Source organism: Pogonomyrmex barbatus, unplaced genomic scaffold (genome assembly GCF_055798465.1).
Source record: "Pogonomyrmex barbatus isolate J1 unplaced genomic scaffold, ASM5579846v1 scaffold8, whole genome shotgun sequence".
Taxonomy (NCBI): Eukaryota; Metazoa; Arthropoda; class Insecta; order Hymenoptera; family Formicidae; genus Pogonomyrmex; species Pogonomyrmex barbatus.
Genome location: NW_028297182.1, coordinates 5143475 through 5161466, shown reverse-complemented (window position 1 = coordinate 5161466; position 17992 = coordinate 5143475). Strand labels below are relative to the sequence as shown.

The following is a 17992-nucleotide window of genomic DNA, read 5'->3' as shown; positions in this document are numbered from 1 at the left end:
TAATTATTAATTTATAATCGCTTATAAAATACTTCATAATGCTGTCATAAGATTTCTTCAAAGATTTGTAATAGAAATAAAACGTGATTTTCTCATTTGATGATAAAAGATTTTCTATGATAAAAATTTCGGTCGCAAGCTCGCGGAAAAATCTCATTTTTCAGAATTAAATAATTGCTAACGATCAGATTATTCGTCTACGAGGAAATTTCTCAATTGATGTAAAAAAAAAAAAAAGAAGGAATTCTTCCCACGATTAATTCCTCTAGCTTGTAAAGCCGTGCTACAGCAGCACTTCGCTCTAATCATTTTCAGAGCCTCTCGAGCCACTATCATCAGGGATAATGTCACGCATGGCTCGACAAGTACACTCGTACTTCTGTCAAGGGAGAAATATTCCGGCACTCTCGTATCCCACAGGAGTCAAAGACCCCTAGACTTTCGAGAGTTTTCCAAATATTGTTGTTGTATCGTATCGGCTACTCACCGCGCGAGGCTCTGAAGTGTATCCCCTCGCGTGATCGAGTCTCTTCTTTACGATCATCTCCGGTCATAAGCGCTAAATATCTGCTAAATCGTGTTTATCCTACCGATTAGGATATTGAATTTTCGGTAACAGTATCGTGGTATGTTGCAGTTTCGGATTGTTCTCGGGTGTGTTTATAATTATCTTACAATCGAATTTCAATTTTCTCTTTCTAAAGATGTACGAACATGATATACAAAACAATTGTAAAAGTTCATTAATTTGGAGATATTTTTATGTAAAAAATGTTACATAAATGTTACAATTAATTGTAACATTTAAATAATCATGTAAGTTAAAAGCTTTGTTAAAATTGTTTTATTTTTTATCTTTTGATTATCAAGTTACCGCTTCTCTTTTTTTACAACTACGATGTTAATTATAATTATTTGCAGTAGAATAATTTAGGAATCAAGATCTATAGATTATTCTACAAACGATTTATTTTTTCCGATTAACCGTGACGCATCGATATCGTAGACGTCCTGTCTCTTTGAGCTTCGTGTCGACGAGCACGCCTTCAGGATCACCGTTTTCTTTTACGACTCGCCCGCGCCGACGTAAGTCGATGGATCTTTAAGTCTTTGTTTACTCTCTCGATTAGAATGGAATTGAAGTCGGCATCGTAAAATTGATATTTTTAACGTTTTATTGCGGTACACGACGCGCATGAACCGCTTTTCATGTATACAATCGAGCAATATTGTAGAAATATTATCTGCTCGTACTCCAGTTAAATTTTTCAGAGCGAAATCACCAAGGTTCGATAATTCAATTATTTAACAATACCGTCGCGCAATATTGAAATTAATCGTGAGAAAGTTTTGATCGTAAAGTTACAGTGCTTCCTCCCTTCTTCTCTAGGTTCTTCTCTTTTCCTCCGTTTCTTCCTCGACAATTTGTCTTCCTCTTCGATGCACCTGCCAGCTCGTCGCTAAAACGATCATTTGCTTAGTCGCCGATTCACACGGAACTCTCCCTGTTTGTAGAGGACTCTCGATCTTCGCAGGTTTCTCGTCTGACTCGAGGACGCGCATAAAGTTCATAGTTTGTTTTTAGATAGTCGATACACCGCGTGGGTATCTTTCAATTCGGAGATAAGGCCGCCATTAAAAAGGGCTCGTCGTATCCGGCTAAAGTGAGCTGTATAAACAAAACCAGATTCATGGGATGTTTCTTTGTCGCTTCGAGTGCGATATAATTGCTACGAATAGATAATACTTAAATCTAATACTTTTGAGAATGTTTAAACGTATTTAAAATGCATTTAATTTTGTACTATAATTTATGCTTTTTTTTTTAAATCATTACTATACTGTCATATATATTTTACTTTCATATATATATATATATATATATTTTATGGTTTTGTCCAGAGTAATTTGCGCGTTGTTTGCAACAAAATAACCGTAACTTATTTAACAATACATACGATAGACCCTTTTTATTTCCAAATATCTCGTACTGGATGACATCATGACGCATCAAAAACAGCCGACGAGAGGACAATAAAATTCTTATCATGGCAAACATCCTCGGCTTGGGTGTCATTGCATACATGCGGCAGCTGCGTCGAAGAAACGTGTCGTAGATAGCGAGTTCTCCAATTGGCACTTGTCCTTGTATGCCTAGGATTCCTAGGATCAAGTCGTAAAGAGAGAAGGAAACGAGAGGACTGCGAACAACACAAATTTACCTATTATTATTTTACCTCTCTCTGCAAAATCATTCATGACTTTCCGAGATCCTTCATCGAAACGCGAAGTTTACACGAAGCCACGACCTTTCCCGCAACAAAACGCTCGTACTTGCGTTTAATATCACGAACTGCGACTTTATTACGAGAATAACGAGCTACCGTTTTCTGAGAAATGATCAATCAATACGTCACGTTCCGAAAAGTCGCGTCTTATCATTGTTCTGTGTACAAACCTTTTTTGGTAAACATGATTTTTGCAAATGGCGGATAATGTTTTTGAAATTATTCAAAATGCAATGAATATTTAGTATAATTCTTTAAGAAATTGACATGTTAAGTATAAAAAGATAATATAATTGACAATTATAGATCAAGTATTATTAATCTTGAAAAATTTTATTTTGATTAACTCAAAAGTTAAAAAAAAATTATTTAACTTTTTTTTATGATTTTAAAGAATGTAAACATGAGTTATAAAATATATTATAAAAACTCTGGAAATATAAGACAGTAGTTGAAAATCAGATTTATGATAAGAGTACCTTTCTTTTTATAAAATAACAATATTATTTATTTATTTAAGATTCATCGGTCTATATCTCGGTTCATTTGTTCTTTTCTCAGGAAGCAGCGACGAAGGCGAGTCAACGTCGGGCGCGACAGGCGGGGGTGGCGGTAGCGAGAACATAGAAATGGAGGAAAACGGATCGACTCGCACGAGCAGCAACAGTAGCAGCAACAATCCCGTTTACAGAGATCTTAAGTCACTCCAGGCTAGCAGCGAAGTTCCGCAGGAATACAATCCCCAATCACGCGCCGCCTATCAACAACGCGGATACTCACCAGGGATAGACCGACAACGGAATTACGAGAAGGAGCAACTTCAACCGTCGCCATCTTCCAGAGAGGAAGATAGAAAGTCATCATCCTGGGACTACAGCGAGAAGAATACGCGGAAGGAGTACTCAAGGTCGCGGGATTACAGCAATGAATATCGTGAGTCTCAGGCAGTTCCGTTGAAAGAAATTCTTAATCGCCACGAAATGTTTACACGACACTTATTCTTAGTTAAAAATTACGAAATAGAAAAATATAAAAAAAATTTGTTGTTGGTTTGCATTAATTAAGTTTTCCGTTATCGGATTCGTTCGATTGTGAATTCTGTCGTCACTTGTGAGTTAATTTAAAATTTTTTAATTTTATAAATGAATATTCAATAAATGTATTCTAACGTTTATCTGCATAGAGGATACGATAAAGCAGGAGCCGAAGGATCATTCGAGTCGCGAATGGGTATCACCCGTTCCGGAGGTCGAGGTCGGCGGTTCAGCACCCGGGGGTCCGTACGTTCGTGCACGCAAAGACATCCCTCGTGGCGCGAGATTCGGTCCGTTCCTCGGCAAATGGGCGAGTGAGCCTTTCAACCCCCGTTACGCGTGGGAGGTGAGTCGTATATTTCTTTCGCGGTGTATATAAATGTGTGTACGTGTTTATCGTTTTCGCCCGCTTTCGAATTCTCGGAGTGGAAGTAGCCAAGGCGATCGTAAAGCGAATAGGTTGGTGCTCGATCAGTTCAAACTGACCTTTTGAAGCGAAAGATATTTGCTTGCGTTCTCAATGTTGCGAAATAGTCCTCCGATGCTCTAAAACTTTTTATCGGAGCCAATCAATGCGGCGAATATTTTTTTTCCATGTTTTTTGCCGATTAATGAAAGTATTTGTTTATTAATCTAATAGGATCGACAAGGGAACACTTTTATATAATATTTAAATATATACAGTAATATATAAAATAGATTAGAATAAATATATCTATTTTCTCTCTTTATTTTATTCTTTTAAATAAAAAATGCATTTAAATTAAGACAGGAAAAAATTTAGGATTATATTTTTCTTGCTGAGTTATGACTAGTGTTACGCATAAAATTTAACAAATTTTTTTACGCTCAAATTTCACATGTGATTTTCTTCCTCGATAGTATACGTTTACATGTTTATTTGAGATTCGCAAAGATTCACACGCGAATTTTATTCGATATCATCTATATTTTAGGTTGTCATTAAACTGTTTGAAAGATGATCGATCTGTTTATGGTTCGAGTTCGATGTAGGAATGCTTCATTTCGCGTTCGAGCCGATGTCAGTGGGTTTCCTATCCTACTGCCATAATCCCGGGTATTATCCGGCAGATGCCGGTAACAGTAAAGGAGAAAGAAGGAAGAGCAGATAGACAGAGCCGTCTCTCTGCTTCGACGGCAAACACCTGGTCGACTCGTTTGCCGAAGGTGTCATCCACGTTGACAGATCTGTCAATTGGATCGCCTTAGACAGCTTTTTCTTTCGGTTCTTCCGAAATTTTCGGATTCCTACGGAATCTGTTAGAAGTGCATACGCTGGACCGCACATTCATAAGTCGACCGTAAAATCGCTGTGTGAAGTCAGGATCGAGGAAGCGGCCCATGAAACAGTCAATAACGGTTACTCTTCTTGTTGTACAATAAGAGTATTTGCAATTTTACTTATTTTGTATCATCTAAATGTTATTAATTCGTAACAAAGGTGTAACGCGATGTTTGCGGGAAATCGAAATGCTCTTGGTCTTGGCTCTTGATCTTCTCACGATCGCCTTCGAAATTTACCAACATTTACGTTACGTTTACGTGCTGGAAAAGATTTCCAAATTTGCACGGTAGGAAACTGATCGCGTACTGGTCCAAAGGGTGTGATAGATATGATAGCGGCGGCGTTAGCGCATGTCGCACTGACAAAATGTAAATGGCACCATCCATCTAACTGCCGACAAAAAGGCAGCCGGGGCCAACTGTCGGACTGGCGATTACAGGATCGATTAAAGCCAAACTACCCCTTCGTTTCGTCGAGCCGATCTATCAACCCCACGCGCGTAAAACGCGTGCGAGAGGGAAAACATCGCGAGAGTTGGCCGCGATTTCTCATGTCGATCTACGTTTATTCTAAATGCCGCGCAAACTGAGATGCAAACTCAACGAAAGTTCCCGAAAGTTCTTTAAGCTTTTAAATGGATTTTTACAGAGAGAAAAATGATTTAATATAACATTTAATTTTTTATTTTAAAAAGTATTTTTTTTATTACATAAGGTAGACATTTTATTTAAATGTAAAAAATATTGAAATCTTAGCAATAGGATACATCTTATGATAGAATTTTCATGACAATATCGGTAACGAACCCTTGGGATTTCACGAACCTTTCCAGAATCCGGTGAAGCAAAAAACCTCCCTTCGATTGATTCGCACGTTATCCCCCGAGTCTAATCCTTTTCTCACATCTTCCGGAAAACGCACTGAAGTTCTCGTGAAGTGAGATCAATGGAGGGAGAACAAGAACCACGAAACCGAAATTCGCCCCAAATTTCCTCAGTATTTATCCTTCTCAGAATATCCTCGCGGAAAATTGGAAAGTTTTTATGAGCTTATTGGATTTAGATGATCGCTCTGAATTAGTTTTCCGACCAACCCAAAAATACAAATTTTCTTGGCAATAAACATTGTGTGTGTGTGTGTGTGTGTGTGTGTGTGTGTGTGTGTGTGTGTGTGTGTGTGTGTGTTTTAATTTGATCTCTTTTAATGATCAAGATAAAATATATTCAGACATTAAAAACAGGATATGCTGAGATAATTTTCAAATTTTTGAGAAAAAAATTTTTTATCATAAGATTTTATTAATTTCTAAGATGTATGACGATTTTCCATAATTTATATAAAATTTTCATAAAATAAGCAAAAACAAAATTTTATTTTTAAAATATAATATATACTTTCGCAGTATTTTGTCGCTGTAACTTCAGAATTTGCAGAAGGGAATATAACAATCGCCTTGACGGAGGTCTCGAATTACTGTCGGGATTCGAATCCGGGAGTTAGTTGCCGATAGTTTAGGTATCACCATTACATTACCTGCCGCGAGATTTCCACCTCGTTTTCCCAATCTTCTGGAAAGGGTGGCATAAAGTATAGGCGAAAAAAAAAACTGTGAAAAAGAGATGGGAGAAGAGAGGGGAAGTGATCGGGATTCGCCTCTCTCCCAGTGTATCCTGTTCGATGACGCGTGATCCGCAGGACGACCGACCTGCGGCGTGCCTGCGTGGCGACTAAACCAATCTAAGGCTTAAGTTCACTCGGCCGAGAGACCCCTCGCGTGAGGACCAAGTTCCAATTTGCCGAATGATTTCGAGAACCCAAGTTAAATGATCAACGCGAAATATCGAACGGCACGATATAAATACCAATCACTCGCGCGCGTATGAAAAAGAGAGAGAAAGCGAGAGAGAGAGAGAGAGAGAGAGAGAGAGAGAGAGAGAGAGAGAGAGAGAGAGAGAGAGAAAATTTCTCTTTTTCTTCTTAATATATTTATTATATACAATATAGTAATGGTAATTTTGATAAACATGTTTCAAAAATAATTTTACGTGTTAGCTGTATATTTATTTGCATATTTTTTTAATAAAATATAAAATACGAAACAAAATATTTTATATATATATATAAAATATAAAATATAAATTTTAATAGAAATCAACTCATTACTAGAGTAATGAATATTAGATATAAATAATGGTTTATAAATTATGATTTACATAAATTTTGTTGTAAATTTTAAGATCTTATTTATTATAGGTTTATTATTGCATATTTAATATGTATATCACACTATTAAATGCAATATATATTTATTATGCGTAGTTATAAAATAAACTAGTTAAATTGATATAACATTGCAATGATTGCTAATCGTATTTGAAATGAATGGATCTCTTATTAACTTTGTGTTATACAGCGTGGATTGAGACATTAAAAAAAATTTTTTTCTCGTATGTTACACTGAGAATCATTTATGTGGGACTTTGAATTTCTGCCTACGAGGTTCTCCTACTCTTTCGGCTACTCGCGCATATTTAGCCCCCCTTTTCAGCAGTTTTCCTTCTCACTTTTCTTCGTCTACATATTGAAACCAGCGGCGTTTTTTCCACGCGGTTGCCAGCAACCCCTCTCGAGGTCTCTTGACTTAGATTGGAGATCGTTCGCCTTTCGGACCACGTGGGAGAAAAGGAGGACCGGAGTACCGCTTGTTTTTCATGTTGAAGCAGCCGCACGCGCCTCGTCGCCCATACGGGGCACTTTTTTGGCAAATCGGTCGGAAAACTTCGCTGTTAGCGACGTATGCAACTGACAAATTATATTAATGGAGATCCTCGATGAAACGTGCCATCGTCAACCGCACGAGTTCCATTCCGTGGTTGATGTGCGATATATGACGATGTCATATTGATACAAACCAAACATATTGAGATATATATATATATATATATGTTGCACTATAATTTCTAATTGCTTAAATTAATATTTAGAAAATTAAAGATGAAATTACGCAGAAAATCTATGTAGTTAATGATTCTTTCTGTTATAAAAATGATACATTTATATTAATATTTTTTAATTTGTGACATAATTATCACATTGAAATTTTTTTATAAGTTACCGTACTTTATGGAATCATAAACATTGATTGATATATATTTCGTTTATAAGATGAAGAAAAAATGTGAGTGTGATCGCAGAATCGCATTATGTCGATATTATTAAATTCTTGGTCCATCTTGAGGTATAGCATTTTAGATAATCCGCGCGTCCGCCGTTTATACATACAATAGAACACATTGGTGTCCTATTATCCATAGACATTGTCCATTGCGAACTGGTCTTTAGGGCGTTACTGTAGGTCAAGCCCCGGAAGTGATTCGACAATGAAGTACATTATGCTCTATCCACCTCTCCTTCATTCACCTCCTCCTATCCTCGTCAAAGGCTGATCCTCGTTCTTATTAACTCCCTTAGTACACGCGTAAGTGCAACATGATCATTTTTCTCCTGCATCCAGGGTTTCGCATGAGGTATTTCAAATCGATACCCGAATGGTCAGCAGGATTCGCGTTCTCAAGGCGTAGGGTTACGGTCCGCCTTGCGATTTCCCGTATTTGAATTTGAAATACGAGAAAGCAGCATCGAACGTGGAGAGAACCTGCGCGGAATCGCAGTGGCCGAAATCGAAGAGAGAAAGAGAAATGGCAAGAAACAAGTGACAATCAGTGACGCGGGGATCTCCGGTATTGTCAGAGCTGTCACATGTCTGACGTCTGACCAGGATATCAAAGGATCCCCGGTCCGGCCATCTATGCGAATGTATATACTGGTCAAGAAGATATAACAACCATGTAATATGCAGTTGCGGTACCCTGCGAATTACATTCGGCGAATTTATTCAAACGTTAATGTAATTTTACGAAACAATATATAATGATTCATATGTATTTTCATTTCGTCTACGTTTAAATATTAAATTTTGATGATTGCAAATTAAGGGAATGAGATTTGATTGCTATTGTACGAAAGGGGGTGCCTCGCGAATGCACAAGAATATAATATATTTTTTTACGATGTTGTTTACTTTTTTTTTATAAAACCGCATTCGTTCGGACTACGGTCCTGAAGTTGACCCGTGAGTGTCGCGAGAAAGTTTGCACGGTAGCGACTACGTGTGAGACGGAGGTGCCCGAGTGTGACTCGTGGAATATAATGTAACAGCACCGAAAAAGTTTTTCTACAAAAGCGGCATGCATCGAGCGGCGCATACGTTATTTTTTCGCAAGGGCGCGGATGCAAGGGCGACTAGGCTAACTAGCCCTTTTCTCGAGGATCGGGTTTTTGATTGACGGGTTTTGCCAGGTCCCGTTCGCCAAGAGCACCTTCTCGCATTATGTTAATAAAGATATGATACACCTTTGTGCGACCCGTGCCGTTAAAGCGCATATTTTGACATTTAAATTTACTTGCCTTTAACTGCGAACAAATCTTCGGCGTTCGCCCTTTCGTTTGTTCATCGAGCGCGCTGTTGCAACTTTGAACAAGCTGAAAATTGCGAACACCGCAGAGTTCTAACATTGATTTAAATCATATTTAATTCTGCCTTTCATATTTAATGTCGCGCATTGTGTTTAACTGCTGCCTTCTGTAAAATATTTTACAGGCAAGAGTAGCAAAAATTGTAAACGTAAATGTTTGAAATTTTTTCCATAAAGTATACTATATAATTTTAATTATTATTAATTTTACACACACACACACACACACACACACACACACACACACACACACACACACACACACACACACATACATATCAATGATACAATAATTCCCTTTTTATAGACATTAACTATATTTTAATTAAAAATTTTTTAATTTTTATAAACATTAATTGAAATTATACTTTTTGAGGAACTCTTTTACACATTTAAGAAGCCATATGAAATTCTACTAAAGTTTAACTCTCTTCTCTTTCTGCCAATTCAACTGTAACTCCGATTCTCCGCTTTGCACCCTATCGCACCCTCGAGCGTGCCGTTCCTCTAGGGCGGCAACGGAGGGTGATAAATCTCGCTTGCTCGTTACCCCGCTATCTGTCGATAATAGACATAACCGACACGTGTTGCCTAGTCGTCAGGCTGACCTGGGTATCCCATACGAAAGAGACGGGTTGTCAGGATCATCGGCGACAAAAGATAGGACCTCCTTGGTGTTTTTCTTATCACTCCGATCCACTCTTCCGGAATGATTGATTTTACGACCTTATTATCTCATGTGTTAAATATAAATTAAAATAAAATATATTTATATATTTTTAACATAGCTAAATCATTAATTTTGTCAAGATAAACTGACTTATTTCAATATTTATTATTTTAAGATTGTCGGTCATCTTTAGAATTTTTAATCAGACGTAACATAACACACACACACACACACACATAAAAAAAACTTTCTGTTAGATTTTCTAATTTTATAAGTCCTTTCTCAATAATATATATAGTTTAGACATTTTGTATTAGATATTTCATATTTTTTTATTAATTTTTAATTAGATTAAAAAAATCTTTCTAAAAAGTTAAATTACTTTTGTTTAGATAAGTAATCTTTTATGGTTTGATGAAAAAAAAAAAAAAGATTCGTATTATGTACGCAAAGAAAAATAATATATTCGTACCTTTGTGACTAAAGTTATAACATTAAATCCTTTGCGTTTATAATACTGGAGACAAGGCAATTGGCCTTTCCACACTTTCGTAGTCAACGTTCTACCTCTCTCATCGCAATCGGTTAGGGTAAGTTTACGGGATGGATCGGGGTGGTGCTGCTCGATGTAGGATAAGGCCTCCGCGTGTGTAGGAAGCCGTTCTTCGTCTTCCTAGGCGTGGACTTAATTGAACTTGTTCGCCAACTCATAACGAGAAGCCGGGCAAGTGTTCTCTCGGTAATAATTTACGTGAAACAATCGTCGCCTTTGATGTGCCGACGATTGTCCCGTATTCGCAGGAACTACCTCCGATGGTGCTTGGGTAGGAGAGTTTTTGTATGATCATGCGCATTCAAAGACAAACTTAAGAATTGTTAAGCAATCGCTGCTAATAGTCTTTGCGCGATTCGCCGTAACAAAGTTGACTGAAAGAAAAACGCTTACCCAGTTTAAAAGCGAATAATAATAAATTAAAATATATTAAAATGATTTATGTATTTAGATTATACTTAACTATATTTAAATGAAATTCAACTTTTTCAGTTTGATAGATTTTGTTTTAATATCGAAGGTTTTTTAGAATTAAAAAAAAAAATGGAAAATTGAATTAAAATTAAGAGTTACTTAATTTTCGAAATCGATCATTTCATGTGACAGATATTAATTTACAGTTAACACGTAACATTTATCAACAGCTCGATGTTAAATGATGTACGAGCATTGTGAACATGTATTCCTCTGCCCAGTTAGCGAAGTATCAACCTTTAGACGCATTGATTAGTGAGTAATTTCTCGGAATTTATAATTTTTATTGCGTCCATGCAGACCTACTGCCGTTCAAAATGTAAACCCAATTTAACTTGTGAATCGACAACCAATCAATGGTGGTAATTGTTTTGTCACGATAGAAGGAGGGAAAAAAAGGTTCATTCGTTAACGACACTTTGAAATGCAGGCCTGCCTGTTTGATCAGCCCAATGACCCTCGGTGCGGGCCAATGAAATTTACGAAATGCATCGGTGTACCGGCGCATTTCGCACTGATTGAAATTTTTCGTAGAACCGGATGCCGAAATGTTATGCATTGAAATTATACGGTTAGCATCGGCTAACGATCGGTGATTGAATTTCATTTTTTGCCGGGCCGGTAAAACGGTGAGAATTTCATTTACTTTAACGGCAGCAATCGCCCGTTCGGCGGTGTACCCCCGCGATATTGGGCGTCGCGTGGGGAGTACAAAAGAGGACGAAAACCACTTTCCCGATGGCGGATTTGTTGGAAAATGCACGCGACCGCGAAATATCCGCCGCTTCGTTTTCACACGTAGGTCCATCGTAGCCCGAGATTGGCGGAGCCAGGGCTTGTCCGGGTTGACAGATTGTGTGCATGCGAGGGCCTTGCTACAATGACCGAGCTAATCTGGCCCGGCGCAGGGAGGTTCAGTCTAAGTTCAATATACACACAGGAATACACTGGAGCCCGCAGGCGTTCCGTGTGTGCTTTCGACTATTGCCCTGCATAAATCATGCCACCCCCCACTCCCCCCCCCCACTCCACCCCCGGCTAGTCCGGAGTTTCGTGAATCGCGGCGTCGACTTAATTGTCCTGCACACTGCGCGAAGGATGAAGGATCTCGGCCCATGGAGATGCGCATTTAGCAATCTCTCGGAGGCACGGAGATTATCAATTTTCAATTGTGCCCCCATTTATCTTTTCTATTATTCGCGGCGTTTGCGCATTTAGGCGGATGAAAATACCACGATACGCATTATTGAACAATCTCAAAAACTCGTTGTAACGTTTAGTGATTATTTAATTATAAATTATTTAATATGAAAGAAACTGAATACGTATTATTATGTCGTGCAGATAAAGTGAAATTTATAAATTTAGAACTAGATAAACCGCAAAGCTGATTATATTTGCGATTATTAAATTTAATGTAAATAACAACATTTAATTTTAATATGTAATAGTTAGTAGATGTAGTAGTTTTTCAGATTTAATTTAATCAATAACTTTATTTGGAATATTTATTTGGAACTTTGTTTTATATAATTTTATTTATTTATTCAATTTATTTATTCAATTCTTTTACATTCTAAGATCTTATATACACTTTTGTAATCTCAAGAATATTTAGAAATTAGAAGGGCAAGAGTCAATCATTACAAAAAAGAGATAAAATGATCAAATTTGTTTTAGGAATAAAGATTATCGATATTCTTTGTTACATCAAGAATTACAACAAGCGGAAACTTGTTTTGAAGGGTCGGGCTGGGAGGATCGGCGAATTTTGCCAAATTTTCTGGCGGGTCAGTCTCTCTAATGATCGATCATATAAGGGGCTGGCAGTGACGCGACTCGGATATAATTTATACCGCTAGATACGTCAAGGGTAGCTTCCCTTAGAAGTTATACTGTAGAGAAGGCGAACGTGTGTATCGGGGGTGGCATCTGCTGCGTGTTAGACACGGGTCGGAGGGCACCGCTTGCTCTGTCATTACTTGCATTACTTTCCCGCCGCGAGTCAAGTGGGTCAAGTATGAGTAGAGAAACGTGAATGCAATCGAGGAAAAATTATCGGTGACAGGCAAACGTCGACATTTGATGGCCGGAATTACCCAAAGTTATTCCAAAGAGTACATTTATAAACGGAAGAAATCTTTTGTAGAAATCCTTTTGTAATTATTATATAAAATTTTATCTAATATGTTATATGAACTATAAATTTATCTTATACTCGTTGCTGTCTGTATTTAATAAGTTTAAATTTTTCACAGGAGTTATAGAAAAGAGTTGGAAAAATCAAGTCTCTCGAATTTGCATGAATTATATGATACTTATTACGCAAACGTAAAAAAAATTATTAACTCAATTGCAAACGTAAAATGTTCTCACAATTTTCTAAGCGTAATTCACCTGACTTCGTTTATAGAAATGAGGTAATGCAATTATTCGTGCCAACGTGCTGTACTAAATCACGTAATTTCATAGACGAAACGCATGAAACGCGCGTAAAAGCAGCAAGCCCACCTGCGTAGGTGAATTCTAATCAAGCAGAAACGAATCATTAAACCAATTAACACGTCATCCGCGTGATCTCGGGAGAGAATTCGAGGGTAATCGTCGTTGCTTCGAGAGGTTTGCGCGTCATAATAATTTTCATGGGTCTGGATCGGAGACTTCGTTACGGGAATCGCGCGAACTCGGGGGATGAAGGCGATTCCTTAGGATTAATCAAGCGTTAATTAAGACTAGAGCGGCTGGCTCCAGGGCTCTCCTCTTCTCGTCTCTCTCTCTCTCTCTCTCTCTCTCTCTCTCTCTCTCGTTTCTCGCGATGCTGGGAGGAAATTAAGCAAAGATGTCGCAGCGCCTAATGCCTCGGTCGGTCGTAAGGATCGCGCCGGCGCTACGTGACGCCTAAACTCGTAAACAGCTCCGTTATTTAGGGGATGATAATTGACCGTTTCGCTCACCCCCGTTGGTCCCACTCCGCACTGAATCTCCCGAAACAGTGGAAAATGACGTCGGCGAGTCTGGGAAATTCACCGGTGCGCTCTAGCGCAGTTGATGTTTATGAGAGTCGATCTCTCCTTCTCTTCTTCTCTCTCTCTCTCTCTCTCTCTTTCTTTCTCTTTCTCTTATCTCTTTTCCTCTCTTTTATAAAAGGGGATAGAGAAATGATATTCGATATGCTATTCTTGTATGTCACACGAGCATAATCTCGCTTATTCGTCCCCATGATGGATGTGTACGTCGCACTCATGTTTATTGCTTAGCGAGTTGATATTAATAATGATAATTAATTATTTTGTTTGAATATCGCAATATTTTTAATATATGCTCTTAAAAACAAAGGGTTACCGGTATAAAGTAAAAAAGAAAGAAATTTGATTGCTTTGACTTCTGAATTCTTATTTATTGTAATTAATTTTCTGTTAAATTAATTGCTGCAAAACAATTGTGCACTTTTATCAATTAAGGTAATATATTACATCCTACATATTTATCGAAATAATTTTTAAATAGATGTGAATTTTAAAGTTAATTTTTAAAAACTAATGTAGAATTTTTGAAGGTAATGTAAAAAAGTATATCATTATTTCTTCAAATTATAGTTTTTTACAATTTATAATAGCAATTTTCATAATCTTTTTAACAAAAGCTTTATTCAGAAAATAGCGTCGACACTCATCGGCAGTCCTACGAGTTGGTCAAGTTGCGGAATGGATTTTCTCCGCAAGAGAGGGAGGACACAGTGTGTCGGCTAAAAGCATTTTTGCGTCGGCCATCATGGGGCTATCATCCACCATCGATCCGCTTTATTCATAACTTTCGCTCGCCGTTACTGTAGACGAGAATACTTTCTTTTTATCTATAGTAGCTTTCATCGTTGTGTATTTTACAATCTTCTGTCATTAATGTATTTATATAGATTCATATAAATTCAGAATTCACTTAGAACTAAGCGTCATTATAACGTTTCCAGTAAAATCTTATATACAACTTTATGCAAAAATGATAAAAACAAACTTCGTTATACAATAAAAAAGTTATACAGATTTTTAATTATATAATCTAATAATGTTTTTATTAAACCGTATTAAATGTGAAAAGCTTAAATGTAATAGAAATATATATAATATTACAAACGTAGGTGTTCTACTTTTTATGAATATTTTATGGCCAACATTGGACAAGCAAATATACAAATTTTCATGGAATTTTCGCCGATAGACATCGATATGCGCGACCAATATCTCATCTTTGTGGCGTTCCAACAAAATGATGCGGTATGTTGTTGTCCATTCAAGATGAGATCTATCGTGTCTTGTCTGGCAGCTTCTTTTTCATGGAATATCCTCGATAAAACCTAAACGACGCAGAAAACCTTTCGTAGGCTTCGCTTTGTTAAAGGTGTGAGATTACAAAGGAAAAGAGGGGGCAGGGGACGCGTGATCGCGTATTTTGTGCATGGGAACAATCCTGTGAACCCCATGCCGAGTTATCCGAAGATTTCACGACCGCATGTCCTGTAGATCATAAGATGGACAGAATATACCGTATTAGGTCTTTATGTACCCAATCTTTCGTCCTTTTCAGTGAAGATAGCGTTGACAAAATTATAATTTTTAACATTATAATTTTGAATATACATTTCAGTTGTTTTGAGAAAGTCTGACTCATGGGATTTTTGAATTTTAATAATAATAATAAAGATTATTATTATCAATCCAATATCTTATGAAATTTGAAATTTAAATTTGCAATAATTTAAAATTATAAAAAATTTAGTATTAATTTTTATATGTTCTTTATTATTTTATAATTTTTTATTATTTACTCAATTTACTGTTAAACAATACATGTAATAATTGCTCGGTGTATAAACTTTTAATAAAAAAATATATTTTTGTACTCCTTTTATATGAGCAAAGCGCGAGATTTTTAATATATTACAAAGAAATTTTTATTGTTATCTGAAACGGTTTATTAAGATGTTTCCTGCTTGCGACGATAGAATTTCTAGCATTATAATTTTTCATTCCATAGAATGGCACGGCACGATCACGGAAGATATTCACCAGACAAATCTGTCCTCCGAATTGTTAGCACATGTCCGCGTATGCCGACAAAGCGGCAAAACGTTCCCGCTGAGTCGTTAAACCTAGTGACGAATCTCTCTTTCTCCTGTCCTCCGCATCTCAATTTTCCTGACAAATGTCAAAAACGCGGTCACGAACTTTCCATCGCGTGTAACTGGAGTTCTTATAAACACAAAAATTTCACAATGTTTATATTTATTAAAATTTAATGTAATAGTTTTTATTGTTAAAATTGTTATTCATATTGTTATCCGCGCGAATTTAAATATATTTTTAATTTGTTATAAATTAAATATAACAAGATGAATTATATATGTAGTGTTATATATATCTTCATGTTTTATAATCTTGTGTGCATATTCTATTATTTTTAGCCTATTATTCTTTCTTTGACATTTTCTGAGGCTTTTCTGCAATTAAAAAATGATCTGCTTTATTTTTTGTAAAAATATCCGCTGCTACGCCAATGAACATGTTAGCGCATCATTGTCGTAGGTGAAACCCCGGACAGATCCTAATCTGTCGTGTAACCTAGTAAGAAGTTCCATTGTTGCTTGGATTCGTGCCCATCTCTCAAAGATACACCTTAATAGCTCCCAGTAGCAAAATAGCCATTGAGGAATCATGCCGCTTTGATTCCTTTTCATAATTCTTCACCAAACTGTCCTGTTTCCTATTTGGTTACTCTAGATTGTCATATAAGTTTCTCCACTACACTGTCTGATCAATGTATCGAAACACGAAACTGAAAATGATATATTAATTTCAATTTATATGTGTATTTATTGTATTTATATAGAATTCTATATCTTTTTTTTTTTTTTATAAGAACTTCAGAAAGAACGCGACGTATTAATTTTATATATTATTTACAGAAATTATTAAATTTATTGATTTAAATGCAATTTATAAAGTTTTACATTTATGATATTTATACAATTTTTAATTTTTTATTCCAAATAAATCATACATAGATTTAAATTCTTATACAAATTATAATTTATATAAAATGTGTTATTAACTATATACGAATTAGTTTACAGGATAGAAGAATAGTAGTTGAAATGCGTTTTGCATTCCATGGATTTTAAATTGAAGATTAAGAATGAAAGGTTCATATACAAAAGAATAGGAAGATGAAGATCAGACTGTGAAAAAGCGGTAGTTTATGAATGAAAAGGAAATTTCAAAATGGAGAGAATATCTTGCGGTTTATTTGACATTTTTGAAATCTGACAGATACGGATTACTCACAAACTGAAATGTTCAAAATCTCCAATGAAGAAATATTTTTTATCATATAAAATGCATGCTCATCAGGCTTATTTACCTGCAGAAATCTTTATCCACCTGTGAGATTATTGATTTTTATGGACGTAGATTAGTTGTATTTATGACCGGAAGATGGTGCGAGTCTACGAGATAATTGTAAATTCTATCACAAGATATGAGATCCTAATAAATTTTTTAAAAAGAACGAATCTAAGAATTATCTTCACCTTATCAAATAATAATAATATTTTGTCTGCTTTGAAAAATATATTTTTTTATATCATTTTATCAGAAATCTATTTATATTTCAATTCTTTTTATTGAGATAATTTAATCTTTATAAATTAAAAATATAATAGGAAGGCAGAAAGATATTGTTTTTGACATTTATACAAACGTGACGAATTTTGTAATCGCAAAATAATTATGATTAAATAAATTTAATTATTACTATGTTTTTCTAACAAATTTCAAATTTGATAAATTTAAAATATGTTTAAAGTAATATATATATATATATATATATATAATAATAAAATTAATAGGATGTTATATCTATTGTTGTTTAAAATTTCACAATTACTTGTGATATAATACAGTTAATATAATACAATTCTATCTCATCCTTAAAGTATATTTTGCTTATTTAATGATGATTTTTATTTCGTACAATGATACAACAATGCAAGCGATTCACTTGACGGGCACAACTGTTAGTGGTCGAAATATTTTCGTAAACGATGCAGACAACGAGATTCGTGGTGGAAGTGCAAAAT

The 17992-nt window shown here is 35.8% G+C and overlaps 1 protein-coding gene across 4 annotated transcripts in view; it reads left to right on the top strand.

Annotated features, from left to right (window-relative positions):
* Positions 1–17992, top strand: part of LOC105427721 (transcription factor hamlet) — a 79670-nt gene that overhangs the window by 45874 nt on the left and 15804 nt on the right. For all 4 annotated transcript variants that reach the window (XR_016141021.1, XM_089083657.1, XM_025218413.2 and 1 more), the window contains exons 2-3: positions 2850–3221; positions 3472–3668. Coding sequence is in view for 3 of the 4 variants with exons in the window: in XM_089083657.1 (XP_088939783.1) it covers positions 2850–3221; positions 3472–3668 (569 nt within the window). In the remaining variant the exon portion in view is untranslated. The remainder of the gene's footprint in view (positions 1–2849; positions 3222–3471; positions 3669–17992) is intronic.